General features: G+C 47.2%; 1 protein-coding gene across 2 annotated transcripts in view; it reads left to right on the top strand.

Moving 5' to 3' along the window:
* Positions 1–20,681, top strand: part of PLXNA4 (plexin A4) — a 465,144-nt gene that overhangs the window by 71,681 nt on the left and 372,782 nt on the right. Inside the window, exon 2 of one of the 2 annotated variants that reach the window (XM_071215277.1) lies at positions 14,784–14,948. In XM_071215277.1, coding sequence (XP_071071378.1) covers positions 14,784–14,948 — 165 coding nt within the window. Of the gene's footprint in view, positions 1–13,679; positions 14,949–20,681 lie in introns of both variants that reach the window. The other variant, XM_058297369.2, reaches the window with a different exon arrangement.

Genomic DNA, 20,681 nt, shown 5'->3' with positions numbered 1-20,681 from the left:
TGTAGATGTAACTAAGTTAAGATGAGGTCATACTCATCAGGGTGAGCCCTAATCCAAGGTGACTGGAGTCCTTATAAGAAGTGAAGAGACCAGTTAGACACACTCAGGGTGGAATGCCATGTGACAATGGAGGCACAGACTGGAGTGATGCAGCAACAAGCTGTGGAATGCCAAGGATTGCTGGGGATTGCTGGCCACCACCAGAAACTAGGAAGAGGCAGGAAAGGATCCTTTTCTAGAGTTGCCCAAGAGATACTGGCCCAGCTGATACCTTAATTTCAGACTTCTAGCCTTCAGAACCATAACAGTATAAATTTCTGTTACTTATTTTTTAATTTTCTACTGATTTTATTTACATTTTCTCAAATAATTTGTTTTTTATTAGGTCACTAGGAATGTCCCTAGTATGCCGTCATTCCTTGGGGGAAGAATCACCCTCAGTTGAAAACCACTGGTCTGAAAGTACTAGTCTATGGCCTATAGTCCCACTGCTTGTCACCCTACTGCATTAATGAGAGGCTTTGTAGACTGTGCTTGTGGTACTGCAGAACTTCTCAAAGATACTCTGAGGCAACTCAATTTCTGTTCTTCTAGGTCACCAAGTTTGTGGTACTTTGTTATGATAACCCTAGTTAACTAAGTCAGAGCTGAGGAAGTGTTGTTGAACAAATGTTGTTGGATCATCTTCCCTACTTGCCTCTTGGCCTTCTCATACTACCCTTTGGTCATCCAGAATTTGTCCAACTGTGTCAGATTCCTAGGACAGAAGGAAAAGGACCTCTCCATCATGGGCAAGATATCATGACCTATCAAGGTGATACCAGTTCAGATGAGTTTGGTTTTATAAGTTAATAGGCTAGAAGGCCTTCCTCTCCTCCCATGTAACACATGTGCACTTGTCATGGGGCTTTCAGTACTCATCTTTCCTACTCTTGATCCACAATCTCAAGTAATACTCTGGTGGATGGCTTTATGGTTTAGAGGAAGTATTGGATTAGTCAGAAGACACATGAAGGACAAGAATTTGGACAAGTTAATTAAATTCCCTGAATCTCAGTATTCGAGCTGACAATAACGACCATGGAGTATGTGGGGATGGTTATGTATTTTTGGAGTAACGAATGGTTTATTGCATATGAAGTAATTTGTAGAAGGTAAAGTGTCACACAGCCAAGACAGTAGTCTTGATGATGGTGGAATTTGGGGCTGTGTAAGAGGAGGAAGTCCTGGCTGGTGTGCTGTTCTCTGTTTCTGTCTGCTGAGCAACATGCACAGCAAAATCCTAAGAGCTGTTGTGTTTACTTAAAGTCCTCCTGCCCTGGGCTTATCTCTTGGCCTCTTCTGCCTCCACTGGCACAGCTTCTGAGAAGGCCCAGAAAGGGGGTGTCAGCAGCCTCCGACACAACTCTCTCCTCTGCCTTGTCATGCCCTTGGAGCACCAGCGATGTGCTGTCCCTCATGTTCCTCTTGTCATCTGGAAAAGGGGAAGGGCACAGGCAGTTCATAGAGGTGCTATGGGAGGGACACAGTTGGGTCAGGATCACTGACAAGAGGCTGTTGGTTTCTGTGGCCAGGGTCACCTTGATGAAGTCCCCTTGAGGAGGAACCACACTTCATCTGCTGCACAGTGAGGGTCCCTTGGAGAAGAGCATCTTAGGGTTTCACTATTCTGTGCCTCCCTTGTGAAGGGGGGGTGAGATGAGGTTAAGTTTTCCTGCTCCCTCCCTTATATGCTGCTGCATAAATGCATAAGTAGGATGGGTAGGGGAAGAAGAGCTGGGAGATGGGAATGTGTTAGTTCATTGTGATTCATTGCCAGAAACTGCATACTGCCCCTTGGCCACTTACCTCACAGGTGTGAGCCCAGCTTGTGGGAAGGGCAGGCGGTCTCCATGTATGACACTGATCCCCACTGCTGGGGACTCAAAGCCATAAAGCACATGTCTGAAGTTGAGAGTAAAGAGAGAGTGGGCCCAGAACAATCTCCTAAGGAGGATGATGTTATACTAGGGCTACTTGAAAAATACAAAACATTTTTTAGAATTCAGGGTCATCATGGTGATGAACATTATTTCCAAACTTCAAGATACAAAATCCCCCATTCTACTTCTTCCTTGCATAATTCCAGGTAGTAGTGTCTACCCCTGAATCTTCATTTCAGTCATTCTGAACATTTTTTTTTTAAGGAGCAAATTTAGCTCTGTTCGGCTTCCGGCTGCAGTGGAGATTTCTGCCAAGATTTGCGGTACACAGCTGAAATATGTTTTGTATTTTATGAGCTTTGGCTCATCGTGGAATTAAATAGCACTAATTACATGAATATAGACCAGCAAGGGAGACAACTGTTCACTTCCTGATTTTTCCTGAAATTGAAAGAGAAAGGGAGGGGTAAAAGGACAAGGAGGGGGCTGGACAGAGAACTCTCACTTGATATTAGATGATGGCAGAAGTACTGCCGCTTGACCTGAATGTACCCCAAACAGCCTCTTCCCTCACCTAGCCATTGTTTGGTGGGATTTCTAGGTTTCCAAGAGTGAAGACTCCATTGATGTTGGAAGGCCGGTGGCTAGGCTGTGGGAAGGGGGCTGCAGCAATAGGGACTGGGGACAGAGGCATTGCAGGAGCAGAGTGGTCACTGGGAGAATAGTTGAGGCTCAAGGATTGGGGTTGGCAACCAGCAAAGACTCTAAGCTTGATTCTCCGAGTACCTTGCTTTAGCCTCATGCCCAACATAACTGATATTTTTTTCTCAGAAAAATCTAGGTAGAAATTTCACACCAGTTCAAGGAAGAGAATTTCCATTTCTTTTCCTTACTCGCTATTGGGGGTTGAATGGTCCAGTGGGTGTGAACCTATTTATAAATAGGACCTTTGAAGATGTTACTAGTTAAAGCGTGCCCAAAATGAATAAGGGTGGACCTTCATCCAATATGGCCGAGGTCCTTATAAGCAAAGGAAATTGGACACACAGAGAGAAGCCAAGGGGAGCAGTCAGAAGCCAGAAGTCAATGGAACCTAAAAGAGAAAGGAGAAGACACTACCATGTGCATTACCATGTAATGGAAAAGCCAAGGAACCCCAAGGATCAAAGGCAGGTGACTCAGAATGCCAAAGTCTTCAGGGAGAAAGCATCACTTTGCTGACACAATTTTGGACTTTTCCTAGCCTCAAAACCATAAGTCAATAAATTCCTGTTGTTTAAACCATCCCGTTAAATAGTATTTGCTTTAGCAGCCAGAAAACTAACACATTTGATAATGGTAGGAAATCAAATGGGTCAGATCATGTTGCTGTAAATCAAGCCTATGGGAAGGTGGAATCAAACTTCAATGCTTGGAGGCCTCCTGCTGGTTCTTTAGGTAACCTACTGAGGAGCTACTCCACACGCCCAGAAAAGAGATGACACCTCCCCAAAGGGTTAACTCACTATTCAGTATCTGGCTCCATGAAATAGGCCAATACCTGGATTGATAGAGTGCATCCTATTCCAGCAGTCCTTTTCATTGTGAGAGAGGAAATAGAGTTTAGGGAGGAATATTTAAGCCCACTTAACAGATGGGGACCCTGAGTTCTCTAGAGGTGGGTGAGGCTCTCCTGAGTCTCCCCACAATTTAGATTTAGGCAACTCAAACACCATTTTAAGCAAAGATGCAAAGAGTCTCAAGACAGACACTTCAACACCAATTTTTTGCTTTCTAGAAAATATCATCCTGGGTGATATTGCAATCATCACCATAGCATGGCTCTGCCGAGAAACTTTGCAAACACGATTTGTGAAATCCCCTCAGTGAGGATCTGTGTTCAGTGAAGATGCAAATGCATTCCTCTTATTTCTTCTGAGTTAGCTCTAGAAGAAACTTGGTGATCTCTCTTTCCTCATCACTCTGGTTCCCAAAACACCATTTTTACAGAAGGGGAAACCAAGGCATCAAGAAAGAAGGATAGTCATTTGGCAGGATGGCAGCCAGTTATGATGACCATTCCTGATGCTTGTTGTATCCTTGATCATGAGGATTCAGCGGGTGGAGGCTTTTATGACCATCCTGGAGCAGCTGGGAGCTAAGAACACCCCTCCTCTTTCCCTGACTTGGAAAGGTGAGGAGTGTCTTGAGAGAGAAAAGCTGGTTTGGGTGAAGACCATTTGATGCTACTTTGCTTACTGGTCCCAGGCTGGGAGCTTGATCAGAAAAGATTCAGATGGTAAGGGGCATGGAGGGAAAGGTGGCTTGGAGAGCTATAGCAAGCCTCCTTTCCAGATGAAAATCAGTCACCTGAGCAAGCGCCTAATCCGTTTTGCTCCAGGCCACATGCACGACACAGGGTTGCCTGGAGAGGTGACTTTGCCCAGTTCATGGTGGCCTGCAAGCTCCTTCTCCATGACCTGAAAGTCTGCCCAGGTCTTGGGGCAACAAAACTGAGAGCAAATACTCCCTTTACCATAGCTTTGGTGCCTGAGCACCTTCCCATGATGTCCTCCTCTTTTTGCACTTCTGGAGGCCAAAGGGGGACCCTCTGAAGACTGGAAGCCAGTACCCCATAGGCAGACCCTGGACAGACCATTCTTCATGGGCTGGACAAAGGGTCTGGGGGAGGGGAGAGTGGCCGCCTCGGTGCCAGGCTGCCCCACTTTGCAGAACACAAAGTCCAGCTGGATCATCTGACCCCAAATTCCTGGCCAGCCTGTTTCTTTACATGAGAAGCTGGAAAGAAGTTTGTGATTCTGTCCTCCTCAATCCAGGCTTCTATTGAGAGTGTAGTGTTTTCAAAGCCTCACAGCCAGGCTTGGAGTAAAGCGAGTCATTGCTTAGCAACTCCCCCACTTGGAGGCACATCGTCTGGAATATAAAGGGCTGCACTGGTGTCATAATAAAGAGTTTCCTTTTGGGCGGCCTAGGCTTGGGCTGCAGCTCCTAGTCTGCTCTGCTGGGAACAGCAGACTTGGCCAGGGAAAGGTAGTTCTCTGCCCTGGGGGAGCTCCCTCTGGACCAAGGACAGGGAAGCCTGGAGGAGGGGGAGGAAGGCAGGGGGTGCCAAACACGGAGAGGGGCCTCAGAGGTCCAGCTAGGACCCAGTCTCTGAATGGGAGTAGTCTAGAGACTCACCCTCCTGCAGAGGCTTCTCCTAGGCTGGCTCCAAAGGCTCTGTCCATGGCCATCAATGTTCCCAGCCCTCTTGGGTAAGCTGGAAAATAAGGATTAAGAGAGCCCCTCAGAGCTGAGCTTGGTGCTGAATTTCCCAGGGACTGGTCTGGTTGTCTGGAGGTAGCAAAACTCGAAGCTGCGCCTGGCACTCTAATGCTCCCTCTTCCCCATCCTTTATGCCCTTCTCCAGTCCTTCCCCTCACTGCCAATTTTACATTTCTCATTACTCAAAAGAATAGACATGGGAGCAAGGGAAAAGAAAACTACAGGGATTGGCCCTGGGCTCAGGACTTGGACCAGTTCCACCGGTGCATCTGGTCTCCATGCTGGGCTCTTGATGTTTTGACTCTACAGCTCCCCACCAGTGGGTGAGACTCCAAAGTAAGCGCTGTGATCTCCTCTGGGAGAGGACAGTTGCTTTGACTTGATTTTTACTCCCAGTGGTAGTGATGGGTTGTGCAGAGACATCCACCCTCTCTGGCTCTCTCCCTTTTCTGAATGCCATACGCTCACAAGGCCAGGATGTGCCTGCAGTGAACTGGACAAGAACTTGGGGGGCTGGATGTCCATTATGGGCACCAGGCTCTAACCAGATGCACTACCAGACCATACTTGTTACATGTAAACATAGTGCTCCAGAACAAAAGAAATAAAATAGTAATTCATGGTGTCTACTCCTAGAAACCAAGAGCTCAAAGTGAGAAATGCAGACAGGAATGAAAAAAACACCAGTTATTTACTGAGGATGTTATTCTGAATGTGTAGACTATGAATTGCAGTAGAAATAGAAAAGATATGTTGGTGCATTTTGCTAATTTGGATTAATACATGTTTTGTGTTTCATGGAAGACATGGAAAGGAGACCGAATCCCCTCACTGCTCTGGCTGCACTCAAACACTGCCTACATGTGCCCCAAACTTGGAAAGGGCCAGTGAGGAAAATGGAGTATATTCTACCCTGGTAAATGTCAGTATATTTGTCTCCTGGGCTTGGTGACTGGCAGTCTTTAAGAACAAGATACCTAAAGAGAACTTCTTAAGGGTCAGCAGCCTGATGTACTGGAAAGATCAGAGCCTTTGAGGTGCCCAGCATCAGTTCTGGCTTGGTTATGCAGTGAGTTAGCTGGGCTTCTGCCTGTATTTGTTGGGGTGATGCTGCTGTAAACCACTGGTTTAGAACCTCAATACAAGAATGGCCTATTTTTTCTAACAGTCTGATGTGGATGTCCATGCTTGGTGGGTGGATGCTTCCATCTTAAGGCTCTGCTAGCCCTGTAGGGCCTCAGAATCTTCTTTATCCAGCTGGATGGGGGCAGAACTGTAAAGAAGACACACCTATTTCTAAATTGCTTTGGTATGGAAGTGTCACCATGACAGTCTCACTATTCACACAGCCACAACTGGAACCCATGGGGAGGTACAGAGGTTGGGAAATGTAGGTCCAAGCTGTGGCCACCAGTTACTCACAACTCCATACCATGGTTGGCGGAGCATGGAGTTTTGGTGGATGTCCCCTTGTATCCCCAGAAAAATAGAGATGAAAGTACCTATAGTACAACATGCAGGGGTGGCCATGGGAGATGAAGTTCCTAGGGGAAGTTCTGCAGACCTTTCCAATGTCTGGAGATGACTGGACAGGAGAATTGATAGACGCTCTTCTAGGGGACCATCAGCTACTGGATGGTAGGGAAGTTTTCTGCTTGGGAGTCCCTGCACCCCCAGCACCCAGCTCAGAGCTCCTCAAGTACTATGTGCTCCGTAAACACTCACCAGCTGAATGAATGAATGCATGCTGACTTCTAGCAACTTGCACTTCCTGCACCACCTTGATTTTCCTGATTGTAATTTTGCTTTCAGGTGATCCCCTTCTCCTGCACAGGGTCTGCACTGATTTCCCTTGTTGAGTGATTCTCAAAGTCTAGTTTGAGGATACAAGGTGAATTGTGGTGCTATTACAGCTGGTAGACAGATCAGTCTCAGTGTAAATCATATATGAAAGATGACATTTCTCTGATGCATTTTAAATCATTCTTAAACTGGAATACTTTATGTATGTGTAAGTCCTGAATTAGGCAGGGTATTAGTGAAATCAGCTTTTTGAGTTTGGTCCCAGTTTGAGCTGGTTGGTCCAGCACCAAGATTTACTTTGCATTTCGGCCGTAAGTGATCCCAGCTGCCATCTCATGCTCTGCTGTGCAGTAATCATTCTTTCATTCATCCATTCGCTCATGTATTTGCCAAACCTTTATTACATGCCTATTGTGTATCAGGCTCTGGGCTTCGGACTGGAGAGAAAAATACTTCCTCTCTGTCTTTAAGGCATTCACAGTTTTAGAGGGGAAGGCAGCATCAACAGACAAACACTACTGAGTTTGCAAAATGGGAGGCTCTGGTGGGCACTGGTTCCTGTACTAACATGTGGTAGGGGCATCTTACAGTGGTATGAGGTCAGAGAAAACTTCTTGTGAAGGAGTCAGCTAGGTGCAGGGAGTAGGGGGGTAGGTACCCAAGTTAACATAAGCCATGGGTGCCAAAGAGAAGGCACAGAGACATGGAGAGGTGGGGAACTGCTCAAGAGACTTGCCGGCACAGCCCTCAAGACAAATGCCCATGGCAGACAGGAAGAGCATTGCATTTGATTATGAAAGTCAGTACTTACATGAATGCACACACACAAATGTAACCTGGGACAATTCCTTCTATTTGGAAAATGATAGTTTATCTCTGTGGGCAGTGGGCCATGATAGATTTCTTTGGTGTGCTCACATCCTTCTGTGAAAGAATAATCTGAGAGAGAGGATGGGATGAGAGGCACTCTACTCTTTTGGCTGGAAGGTTGGATTTTTGCGTTAGGATTCTCTCATTACCAACTGCCAAAAAACTGAATCCAAACCGGCTGAAGCAAAAGGGGATTTTTTTTTTGGCTCATAGAACTAGAAAGTATAGGCATAGAGCTGACTTCAGGGCACTTAATCTAGAGATTTACATGATGACCCAGTATTCTCCATCCTTTAGCTCAGCTCTGCTCCCCTCAAGACTTTGACCCCTTTATCCCCACTCCAGTGCCTACAAGATGGCTGTGAGCAGGTCTTAGTCTTGTACTTTCCAGGGTTACATCCAGTGGAAAACAGATAGTGCTTTGGCCTCAGTATTCCCATTCAGAGTCTTACTGCTTCTCAAAGGCTCTGACCCACACCTGAACTAGCACCTGTGTTGGGGCTTCTGCTGATTGGTTTAGGTGAAGGTCTTATGTATATTCTTGAGCCAAGGGGTCATTTCCACCAGAAACTTCTGGCTGAGAGAGGAAAAAGGGGAGGATCCCCAGAAGATAGATGAATGGTAGCAAAAACCATAGATGTCCACTCTCTCTGAGTGTCTTTCAAACTTTGGTGACCATGGTCAAGTGTAAGAAGTAAATTTACATCACTCTGAATACAAACGTATATACAACAGAAACATTGTTCCCACGAAGCAGTGCTTTTCCTTCCTATATGTGATTATTATCATATTTTCTCTTCTACTTCATTTCATCAAAAAATGTTCATTATAACCTACTCAACTGGTTTCTAGACTCATGATGGGCTGTGGCTTGTATTTTGAAACACCGTGCTAGAATACATGTTCTGAAATGTTTCTGTTATCCCATATCAAAGGGCTCAAGGATTAGGACGCTGTCCCTAGGGAAGGATAACATGTTATGAGCAACTGAAGAGCTTTCTGAGCTCCAACATGATGGACTGTGTGAGCTCAGTCAAGCTCTGTACCTGCTCATGCCTCAGTTTACTTAAATGTAAAGCAGATACATTTATAAATACCTTTCCTACTTATCAGGGTTGTCATGAACAATAAAATTGGAATGAGATCATGTATCTAAAAATGCTCTGTAAACTCTCAAGTAATTTTGTAAGATAATTGCTCTTTAAAACTACTCTGTAATAACTTTCTTCTCTACCACTTAGGAATTTGAGAGGATTGTGCTATTTTGTGAAAATTAGTTTGAGCTCTTCAAAACTTGCCACATAAAACAAAGACAGCCCCAATTTCTTTAATCAAAATGATGATCAACTTCTAAAAATGAGTCCCATCTCCCCTGAGACCACTCAGCATTAAACTCTGATTTCAAAGAGGGAAAGACTGCGGCGCGGTTGGATTTGATTCAGAGTCTTTTAGTTCTCCTGCCTTCCAGCCCCTTTCTTGCTCTACCCCATACAGTGAGTCCTTTGACTGACTTTGGGTGACTCTGTCACATCACTTGCCTTTAAAAATCACGGCACTGCTGAATGCTACCTACAGGACTTTATTTTAAAGCCAGCTAAGTAATGACCTGAGAGAGAAATGGTGGGTAGGCGCTGGGATCGGGGTGGGGTTTCCTAGGCCCGGGTTACCACACATAGGGACTGAGGTACTGGAAAGGTAACACGACCCTTAAAAGCTCCAGTTTTGCCAGAACATAATGGGGCAGCCTTAGGCAGACCAGGGGCAGGGGACAGACAGCTCTGCCTACCCCGAGAGGGAGGCTGCTGCTGGCCGTTCTGCGGTGATGTCTGTGTCCCTCTGGTGAGGCAGGCTGGAGCCCGTGTCCTTTTTTGTTTCCTTATTCTCCTCTGTTTCTGTTATTTGTTTTCTAATCAGTCCCTTTCGTGTTGTGTAAAATGAGAAGCTGGTTATCCCTATCACACGTTATTGTTTCCACGGGTCCCCCTCCCTTTCAGGCGCAGTAATTTCACCATCCCCAGATGAGGGTGATAAGTGTTTGAGATGCATAACTGTGTCTCATTTCAGTGCCTAATAGAAGATGGAGAATGAGCCATGGCACCTTTCTGCTCAGAAAATTCATAATTACAGGCTTCCTTGTCTCGCTTCTTCCAAGCTGGAGAAACGTTGATTGGCCTGTGGCTCTGTGAGTGTGTACAGTAAGGTGGTGGTGTGGCAGGCGCACCCTCTGAAGTGCTTGGCAGGTTCCCATACAGGGAATGCCGAAAGTTCCCCTCTGGAGGGTTGGTAGCAGAGCCCTGAATGCACCTAACAGTCTGGAATGAGGATTACCAGCCCTGCTGGAATTTCATTGTTGGCAGAGAAGTTTGAAGAGCTGTGATAGCCAGTAGAGCATATGGTGCTCAAAGAGCAGTCTCCACCAGGCAAAGGGCAGTGAGCAGATGCTGAAATGGGCTTGATAAAGTCAGAGGCAAGGCCATGGGTAGTGGGAAGAGCACTGGGCTGGGAGTCCAGAGATCTGAGTTTAATCCAACTCCTATCTTTATCTCACCATTTGACCTCTCTGGACCTTAACTTCCTTGTCTCTAAAATCAGGGGTTGGGTATTATTGAAATGGATAACTTCTTTCATATAAAAAGCCTAGATTCTTGCCTAATATTTGGATTTGTACAGGCAGTTCAAGATGAACCATCCTAATATCTCATCATTCTAATTGAGATGGTATCACCAGTTACCATCCAGTTATCATAATCATAATCCTTTCCAAATTGTTTCAATCCTGTCAGTACTACTAATAATTATCATTTGATAAGCACATATTTTGTGCCAGGTAGAGGTCCTGTGCCAGATGCTTTATAGTTATTAACAATTTGAGAGGTAAAGAATAATACCTGCCTGGTAGGTATTAGCTACCAGGTTGTACCCCATGGTCACAGGGGCTTTGGTTTCCTCCTCCAGAGCTGGTTGGGAGGTGTTGCTGGGTGGTGTCATGAGAGTTCCATGTTTAGGGACATATATGAATTTAAGAGGGCTTTCAAGTACTCTGCATTCTGGGCTCTAGAATTGTGGATTTCCAGAAAGAGTCCAGGTTTTGCAATGATACTAACCTGGGTTCCAATCCCAGCTCGGCCACTAATCAGCCACATGTCCTTGTGGAGCTAAAGTTTCCTTACCTGAAAAATGGGAAAAGCAACACTGACCCCAGAGAGCAGTTGAGAGGGTTATTATTCCACACAGGTGAAAGTACCTACAGGAGACCTGGGGTCCAGGAAGTGCTCCACAAATACTGATGTTCTTCCTTCCAGCCCTTCTTAACTGCCAATCAAGAAATTGTTGTTGAGCTTCCACTACAGATCAAGCACTGCTTGGTGCTGTGGGCTCACTGGTGAGCAGGACAGGATCTCCCTGCTGTCACATCACACAGTTTTTAGCTCCTCATCTCCAGACTCTCCTTGGGCAAAAGCTAAATTGACAGGCACGTGGAGGCTCCTCTCTGGGGGCCAATGCTTTTCATTCTTTGAATTTTTTTCTCTCAACACTATGCATCTTTACCTCAATCTCCTACTGACATTCTGACAATACTTGGGGCACTCTCTTTTCAGCCTTTTCTTCTACCAACTCTGTGATGAACTGTGCTCTCCAGACACACTCTTCCTAGCATCGACACTGGTTCAATATGTCCATGGTGTTGCTTGTGTTGACCCCTTCCCAAGGAGGTCCTTCTTGCCCAGCTCTTCATGTCTTCTCCAAGTTCATGGATTGGCCCACCCTAATGACTCCCACAGCTTGCTCCTTGCTTCCTCTCCCCAATTTAGAAGTCATCTTTCCTCACATAAACCCCCAAAACACTCTACCATATGTCACATAAATTTTCACCTTTTGCAATAATTTAGGTTCTGGCTATAGCTACCTGACTAGACTATAAGTAATTGGAGAGCCTGACCCAACCTTATATCCCATCCTTGTATCCCTGTGTCTTACACATTTTGAATGTGCTGTGAGCAAAGATTTGCCAAATGGGTGAATAAAAAAAGACCCTTGATTTGCATCTGCTGACAAACTGGGCTGCTGTTGACTGTGGGTGTTCCATCTGCCGGGATCTTCCTCTTCTGATGTTTACTTGAGAAGACCTGCTCTTTTTGTTGGGATTTTGGCTGGCAATTCAATGTCTTTATTTTGTTTTCTTCTTTCTTCTTTTGGTTTCCATCTAGCCCCATCTTCTCTCCTTGCTGGGGCATTTTCTGTTGCCTAGTGGCCTATCTCTTCCCATCATATCCTTTTATTGAGGAATTTGGGGTAAAAGAAAGTCCACCAAGCTCAGGTACCCCCAAATAAGACATTGACAATTCCTGCCCTGATTTCTAATGAACTGAAAGAAATGCAAAGTTGTCCTCCTTGGAAGCACATGCAGCAAGCATCTTGAATAAAAATGAATGAGACCGTTAGAACGGAAGGCTCTTCTGTTCCACAGGGAGCTATTTATTTATTTATTTACTTGACCACTTCTTAAGGCATTTTTTCTCTGCCTTTAATGAAAACCTCTCAGAGGAGGCCCCACTATGGGAGGCAGCCAAGATCTGCCTTGTTAAAATGACATTAGGGTTCCAAACCGGGCAGCAGACCCAGAGTGCCTGGCTGCTGCCACAGGGTGGGGGGATCAAGGATGTGGGGTTTTAATTTGGCCTCACTGAACTCTCCAGCAGAGGAGGCTGGAAGGAAGAGCTGCCCGGGCAGTAGATACAGGTACACAGTGAGAGAGGCAGCACCTGAATGAGGAGCCCACAAGAAGGGATTGCGTTTCAACTCTTGTGTATAACAGTAACTGGTTGACGCCCCCATCTGTGCAAGGCTGGGATAAACTGAGATAGTTTCATGATTAAGACTGAGAACTGACCATGAGCTTCAACTCCGTGGGTCTGAACTGCCTCTAGCCCTTTCAGCTGTCCAAGTCTCATGACTTCCTGGTGCGCGATTTCCTTAGCTGTCAAGTGGGCATAACGATAGTACTTACTTCAGAGGTCTATTAGGGACCCAGCAGGAAATAGATAACCCACTCAAATTTGGTAATATGAGTAAAGTTTAATAAAGGGACTCTTTACAAAAGTGTGTTTCCCTGAAGTCTGCCCACGAGAGGCTGTGCAATATTTGGGAATAGTCGCTGTGAGGTATCAGTTACTACCTCTAGGGCCCAATGGGTGAGGACAAGAGATGGTTCAAAGCCCATGGGAACAGAGAGACTGCATGGAGAGGGCTACCATGCAGGAGCTGTGACCTTTGGACAAGGTCACAGCCAGTGCTCACAGCTCCCCCTCAACATACTCCCCACTTACAAGGTCACAGCCAGTGCTCACAACTCCCTCTCAACATACTCCGCATTCCCTCTTCCTCAGGTTCTTGCTGGGGCTTCCCTCTACTAGGCTTCCAGCACAGACAAGGGGAGAGTGAACCTGGAGAGGCAGACAGAAGATGCCCAGCACTGTAAGCTTTGTTAAGATGAAATGAGACAATTATCGGAAGACGCTTGATAGTCACTGACACAAGTCTGGCACTTGGTAGGCAGTGGCTATTTATGATGATGATGGTGATGACTATTATTACTTTTTACTGAAGCGTCCTCCTGGGGCTGCTGCTACTCCCAGCTTTGGCTGTCCCACTCCAGCTCTGGGTGTCCCACAAACCAAGTAGAATTCTTGCTTCCACTAGTTCATTTGATCTGTCTCAGTATGTGGAGAAGGTTTGGAGAGTTCAGACAGACTGGGATGAAATTAAGACACTGCTGTTGTTATTCAGCATCATTGTCTTTTTTTTTTTTTCTGGTTGTAGGGGAGGCACCACTCCTGAGTCCTGGCTCTTTGAGAAGATTCCCGTGTCCAACTGCAGCTGTGGCCAGGAGGACCCATCTCTGAAATGAAAACCATGCCTTGGAACTGGACCTGCCTGCTCTCCCACCTCCTGATGGTCGGGATGGGCTCCTCCACTCTGCTCCCCCGGCCACCACCCCCGCTATCTCCAAAGCGGTCTTTTGTCACATTCCGCGGGGAGTCAGCTGAGGGCTTCAACCATCTGGTGGTGGATGAGAGGACAGGGCACATTTACTTGGGGGCTGTCAACAGGATCTACAAGCTCTCCAGTGACCTGAAGGTCTTGGTGACCCATCAGACAGGTCCAGATGAGGACAACCCCAAGTGCTACCCACCCCGCATTGTCCAGACCTGCAATGAGCCTCTGACCCCCACCAACAATGTCAATAAGATGCTCCTCATAGATTACAAGGAGAACAGGCTGATTGCCTGTGGGAGCCTGTACCAAGGCATCTGCAAGCTCCTGAGGCTAGAGGACCTCTTCAAGTTGGGGGAGCCTTTCCATAAGAAAGAGCACTACCTGTCCGGGGTCAATGAGAGTGGCTCCGTCTTTGGAGTGATAGTCTCCTACAATAATCTAGATGACAAGCTCTTCATTGCTACAGCAGTAGATGGGAAGCCTGAATATTTTCCTACCATTTCCAGCCGGAAGCTTACCAAGAACTCAGAAGCGGATGGCATGTTTGCGTATGTCTTCCATGATGAGTTTGTGGCCTCGATGATTAAGATCCCTTCGGACACCTTCACTGTCATCCCTGACTTTGATATCTACTATGTCTATGGTTTCAGCAGTGGCAACTTCGTCTACTTTTTGACCCTTCAGCCTGAGATGGTGTCGCCCCCAGGCTCCACCACAAAGGAACAGGTTTATACATCCAAGCTAGTGAGGCTTTGCAAAGAGGATTCAGCCTTCAATTCCTACGTGGAGGTGCCCATTGGCTGTGAGCGCAATGGGGTTGAGTACCGCCTGCTGCAGGCCGCCTACCTGTCCAAAGCTGGGGCTATGCTTGCCCGAACCCTTGGAGTCCGTCCAGATGATGATCTCCTTTTCACTGTCTTCTCCAAGGGCCAGAAGCGGAAAATGAAATCCCTGGATGAATCGGCTCTGTGCATCTTCATCTTGAAGCAGATCAACGACCGCATTAAGGAGCGGCTGCAGTCCTGCTACCGTGGCGAGGGTACACTGGACCTGGCCTGGCTCAAGGTGAAGGATATTCCCTGCAGCAGCGCGGTGAGTCAGAGGAAGGCCTGCAGGGGCATTGTGTGGGGTGGAGGATGAGGACCCCAGCCTTGTTGGCCTCCCTTACTGTTTTGTTTATCTCTTCTTTGGACTTCACTGGACTCTGATCATCACTAACTCAAGCAGCCTGTGACGTTGACACTGAGCTTGTAAGAGTCACAGCTGGGGCCATAGACTTCCTATCTGTGCCGTTTTCTCTATTTTGTGTTGGCTCACTGGTTATGAGACTGAATGCTAGGAACAGGTGAGGCTGTATTAAGTGGCATTGCTGAAAGTTATATCATAGTGTGCTAGAGTATAAGACACACACCCACCCTTCCTACTGACCAAGCTGTGAATCACTTTCAGGGAGCTTAGAATAAATCATACCTAGAGGACAGTGTGAGGAAGGCATTCTCCATTGGGGATAGCTATGGGACTTCAGGGGAGTTATGTTTTTAGCCACATGTGCATCTTTAGGAAATGGCAAGATGAGGGCAGAAGAGTCCAGTGAACATAGAGGGAGAGCAGAACTTTCTTAGAAAAAGGCTGAAAGGGAACAGACTGTATCTGTTAGGCATCTTCTGTGTGCACAGTTTAATGGAAGAGATATGTCACAGGACAGGAAGCAGCCAGAGAACAGCACTGGGTGACAGGAGGTACTGTAGGGAATCGGAGAAAAGGTAGAATTTTTTGTGCTGAAGTGGTTCTTGATTCCCAGTCAAACTTTGGTGTAATTTCAAATTAGGAAAATATATTTCGATTTGAATTTAAAAGATGCAAGTTCCCTTCACAAAGCACAGCTACTTCCCAAGCAGACTTCAGAGGGCACTGGCACCCACCCTGCCTAGCAGGTGGCAAGGCTATTCCCCTGGGCACTGGGACTTGGGGTAGGGCTGGGGAGAGTGAGGAGGAGAGAATTGGCAAAGTCTGCCTTTGGGGCCCTGTCCTTTAGGAATAGGATATTTTCCAGTTGCACGTTTTCTAGGTACCTGAAACTAGGCACTGGACCAGGTACCTAGGACTGCAACTAAAAGAGGCTATCTTTTCTTGGAGGTCCTGAATGCCAGGAGCCCCTTGTTGTTACAAAGGAAATGGGAAAGGGACTATGGGCCAAGGGAAGCAGCAGAAAATTGACCAATGGGAGCCAATTTTCTGAGGGAACTCGACTCTATCTGCTGAACCCGAGCAGGTGGCTTAACCTTGGCAATGCCACTTGGAGCCTGGTCTAAGGAACAGGCTTATGAGCTTGGAGGGGGTGGGGAGGCATGGAATGCTTCCAAGTAAAGACAGCAAAAGACAGGCCAGATGCTGTACAATATCTAGAGACAATCATGTGCAAACATAGGTCTGTGGAGAGATACCTTAGAAGGTTGGTGTTGAGAAGGCCCTAGAGATGTTCTGGCCTAAAACTCCATTTTGTATCTGAGCACCCCAAGGCCCAGCTCAAGATCATATGTCTTATGAGACAGCACCAGGACTTGAGGAAAATCCCTCTTGCTTCTTAACCCCCCCCCCACACACACAAATGCATATGCACACACAAATATACTCATGAGCATGTACTCAGCCCTATGTTAGAAAACAGCAAGCTTAGGCCGTGCGCTTATTAAACGAGATCAGAAGGGTTGCTTATCTCTGACACTTTTCTGTAGAAAAGTTGCTCAAAAACCTGTCTTTTGGGGCAATGCTCTTGGGAGCAAAATCCACTGCAGGGATCAGTGTGGCGGTCCACAGGCGGATGTTTGTCCTGTCTGGCTACCTGCCACAATACAAAAAGCAAAGTTCACCATGAAGTCCACAGAGCTGAAGGTCCTAACACCGTGTGGTAGCCTTGGAGAGAACACAGGGAAAATAGCTTTGCCAGGCAGGCTAATGCCAGGACTGGAAGTGATGGAGCCAGATAACAGGCTTTTGATTTTTCTTTTGGCTTTCATTAGCCTTTTCAAGTTAGAGGTAAGTTCAGGGCTGAGAGCAGAAAGGAGGCCAGAAATTCGTCACAGGGCTGGGACAGTCTCCCCAGCCAGCCCATAAAGGCCATGCTGGCTTTTAAAGCACAGTATCCGTTTCCTTTGATTAGGCTGATACCTGAGTTGCTTTGCTCCAGTCCACTTGCTATGGCCATGGACTCAGCTCAGACCACCGCGTATCACCTGACCTCGGCCAGGTCAGAGTCCTGAGCTGCCCTGATGGGAAGCTCACGACCCTGCTTGTGAAGCCAGCTTCCCTCCACACATTCAGTCTGTTGGCTTAGATTCATTTTTCCTTTTCTGCCGACAGGCAGGGGATGGATGAGACAAATGCTGGCGTTCTCTTCTGCCTCTGAGTTTGAGATTCCCTTGAGGCCTGAGAAGTGGGAATGGAATCTCAGGTGGCTCACAGCTCAGGGTGAATCACATCTTTCCTGTGATGTTTCACCTGTAGGAAAGTGGTAGTGGGAAGGATATGACCCAGGAGATTGACTTTTGGGTCTTGTGTTTGTTGGGTGGGGGTGGTTTTGTCATAGTTATGACTAGAAGAGCTTGAAAAGGGGATATGACCAGCAATGAATTTTTGTTGTGCTCCTTGTTTTCCTGTTCTCTAAGTTAGCGTGCTCTCCCCATTGTACTCTTCAAGCTTTCCTGGGCCCCTTCCATTTCTTGTCCACATTCTTTCCCCTGAACTCATGCCTCTGGAACTCAGAGCATGGAGTAATAGACCTTCTGGGCCCCAGTGAGCAGCAGAGGGTGAGTCACCTGACACCTCAGTAGGTGCCAGCCGTCCCTTTGGCTGTGTGCATTGGGAGGATGGGATGGAATGGGGCAGAGAACACCTCTGTGACTTGGCCTAATATGCCAGGGGACATCCTTGGAACCACTTGGTAGGCCAGAGCCTGGTGTCCAGGTGAAGGGAGAGGTGTTGGGCTATGAGGTCAGAGCCCACCAGTTCCCAGAGAGATCCATGGTGTTTTTATCCATGTTGTTAGAGAGAAGGCCTTGGCTGGTTAGGAGTGGCCTGCTCAGGAGAGCTTTATTGTTGGGAATGTACGTGCATGTTGCAAAGGCAAATCCCTGCCCAGGTGGGAAAGAAGTGAGGCATTTTCTAGTGTTTGCAGTGCATGGGAGCAGCTTCTACCTTTGCCTTCTGGGCCTTTCTGTTCCTGTGCCTTGGATTTTCCTAGCCTGAATAGAGAGAGGTATCCAAGACCAGATGGGCTAGTGTCTGAAATTTGCACACAAGATCTTGGGAAGACATGGGCATGTGGAGGGTCACAGAGAGGGACTCCAGTTTGTCTTGGGGGTCAGAAGACCAAATACCAACCCAAGGCTACGTTGCTCATGAACATTCAGGTGGGCTAATGATGATTTTCTTTCTCTGCTTCTGTTGTTTGGCCCTGGTAAAGGCTGTCTCTCAAGTCCTGTTGGAATGCTGCTGCCCAGCCCTCTTTGGAGCACTTGGCTGTATGGCTGGAGAGTCCACTGCCTGTGGCTTCTGCCATGCTCCAGTGCCCTGAGCAGGTCAGGGTGTCAGCTCCCAGCCCTTTTGAGAGGCGGATGGACGAGTCCAGCAATATCAGCTGATAAGGCTGGGTCAAAGAGGGTGGCATGGAAGTGAGGCGAAAATCAGCTTCTTAATCTTCCCCTCAAGCCTCCCTCTTAGAATGATCTTCTGATAGAAAGTTTGGTCCTTGGGGTAGGCACCTTTATCCAAGATCACCACCTCACACCTGTCAAGTCCAAGTGGTGGGAGCAGAGAGCAGTGGCGCTAAGCTGCCTGATAATAGCACTTTCAGGAATTCGTAGGGTGCCTGACACTTTGCCAGGGGTTTCATCACCTCCTTTTACTCTCTCAACAGTACTGTAGGATAAGAGAAAGGGTAGACATCGTCTTCTATCGAGGAAACCAAGGCCCAGAGAAGCCAAGCACTTCACTTGAAGCTGGGTAATTAGTAGTCTGGAACTTACTCATCATGGTGCTTCTCCCACTGGTACTTCTCAGGAGTGGACTAGTGGAATTTGTGGTAGGTCAAGTCATAATGCAGGGGCTGTCTGAGCACTGCAGAGAATTTAGGATCCTATGTCCTAAAGCACTAAGTGCAGGTACGACCCCTTCAGCTGTTGCAAGAACTAGAAAAGCTGCTTCCATTTCCAGACACCACTGGTTGAGAAGCACAACTAGATCAAGCTCCTGGGTGATGCCAGCGCTGGCGCACTCTGCCCAGTCCCACACGGTCTGCAGAGGGACAAGAGACTGAGCTTCACATCATGCCCAACAGGGGGTATCGTGGACTTTTGTCCGCTGGTGCCCCCAGGCACGGTGGCCTGGGGAGGAGATGGCGTCATTCTCCGACTCAAGCTGGACGGCACTTAGGTTCCTCTGGCGCCGAGGATCCTGCAGCACCACGTGAGTGGGCATCCGGGATGACCAGGCAGCCATCCCAGGTCCCCAGGCTTGTTTCTGCTAGGCTGCTCGGGGTGTTTTCTTTTCCCCATCAGCAGGAAGCGCAGCTCTGACTCGGTGGGGCTGTATCCTGTTGTTTATGGTGCTAAGAGAGGTTTTCTCTTTCTGCTCTGTTACAGTCCTCTTTGAGGCCAGGAACTCCCCCTCTTCCCTGCCCCACCCCTCCCTTTTCTTTCTTTTTAAAAAATAATTTAAAAGAGGTGAAATTCATGTAGCAAAAAACGAAGCATTTTAAAGTGGCCAATTCAGTGGCATTTAGTACATTCACAATGTTGTGTCACTGCAATCTCCATCTAGTTCCAAAGTATTTCCATCACTCCAAAGTAAAACCCAGTAGCCATTAAGGGGTGTCTACCATCCCCCCTCCTCCCTCCAGCCCCTAGTAGCCACCAATCTTCTTTCTGTCTCTGTGGATTGATCTATTCCAGATAATTTACATAGAAGGAATCAAACAATATGTAACTTTTTACGTCTGGCTTTTTCATTTAGCAGAATGTTTTGGAGGTTTTGTGTATTGGTATCCCATTCCTTTTTATGGTTGAATAATATTCCACTGTATGGATATTCCACTCTCTGTTTATCCATTCTTCACTTGATGGACATTTGGGCTGTTTCTGCCTTTTGGTTGTTGTGAATTGTGCTGCTGTGAACATGCAGGAACACGTACTTGTTTGAGTCCCTGTTTTCAGTTCTTTGGGGCACATATTTAGGCATGGAATTGCAAGGCCAGTGGTAATTCCATGTTTAACTTTTTGAGAAACCACCACCATCTCTCGTCTTTCAGCTCCACTACATTTTTCCCATGTGCCATGGCCCATTAAACATTACCACCATATGCTACACTCCAGTCCCAGTAAGTTCACAGGCCACACATCTCCTTTCGCACTGGCCCAAGCAGTCCCCACTCACATCCCATTGACCCCATGCCCCAGACTTCTTCCTTTGCATTTTAGTGGCTGCCATATCACAGCCCCAAGCTTTATAGAGTCAAACCTTTCCTCTCCCAGCCCTCCTCCCTGATCTGAGGGTTTTTAGGTAGAAAGGCCACCTCCTTCCCTCTTTTTGGCCTGGAGGTTTTGGAATGAAGTCACTCCCAGCTGAGTGTGCATGCATAGGAGGTGGCCGAGCACTGAGTAGTGTCCTGGGACTGGCGAGAGGAACAGAACGGGTTGCAGGTTGGCCTCCCCCCCCAGGCTAGACATGTCCCCTTGCGATGCTCACCTTGAGTGTCAGATCAGCAGGGAGAGTGACAGGGCCTAGGAATCACACATACAGCATTTTAACAAAGACACCTGCCAAGAAACT

The sequence above is a fragment of the Dasypus novemcinctus genome, chromosome 5, assembly GCF_030445035.2.
Source record: "Dasypus novemcinctus isolate mDasNov1 chromosome 5, mDasNov1.1.hap2, whole genome shotgun sequence".
Classification (NCBI taxonomy): Eukaryota; Metazoa; Chordata; class Mammalia; order Cingulata; family Dasypodidae; genus Dasypus; species Dasypus novemcinctus.
Note: the sequence above shows the minus strand (reverse complement) of the source record. Positions and strands in the feature narration are given on the sequence as shown.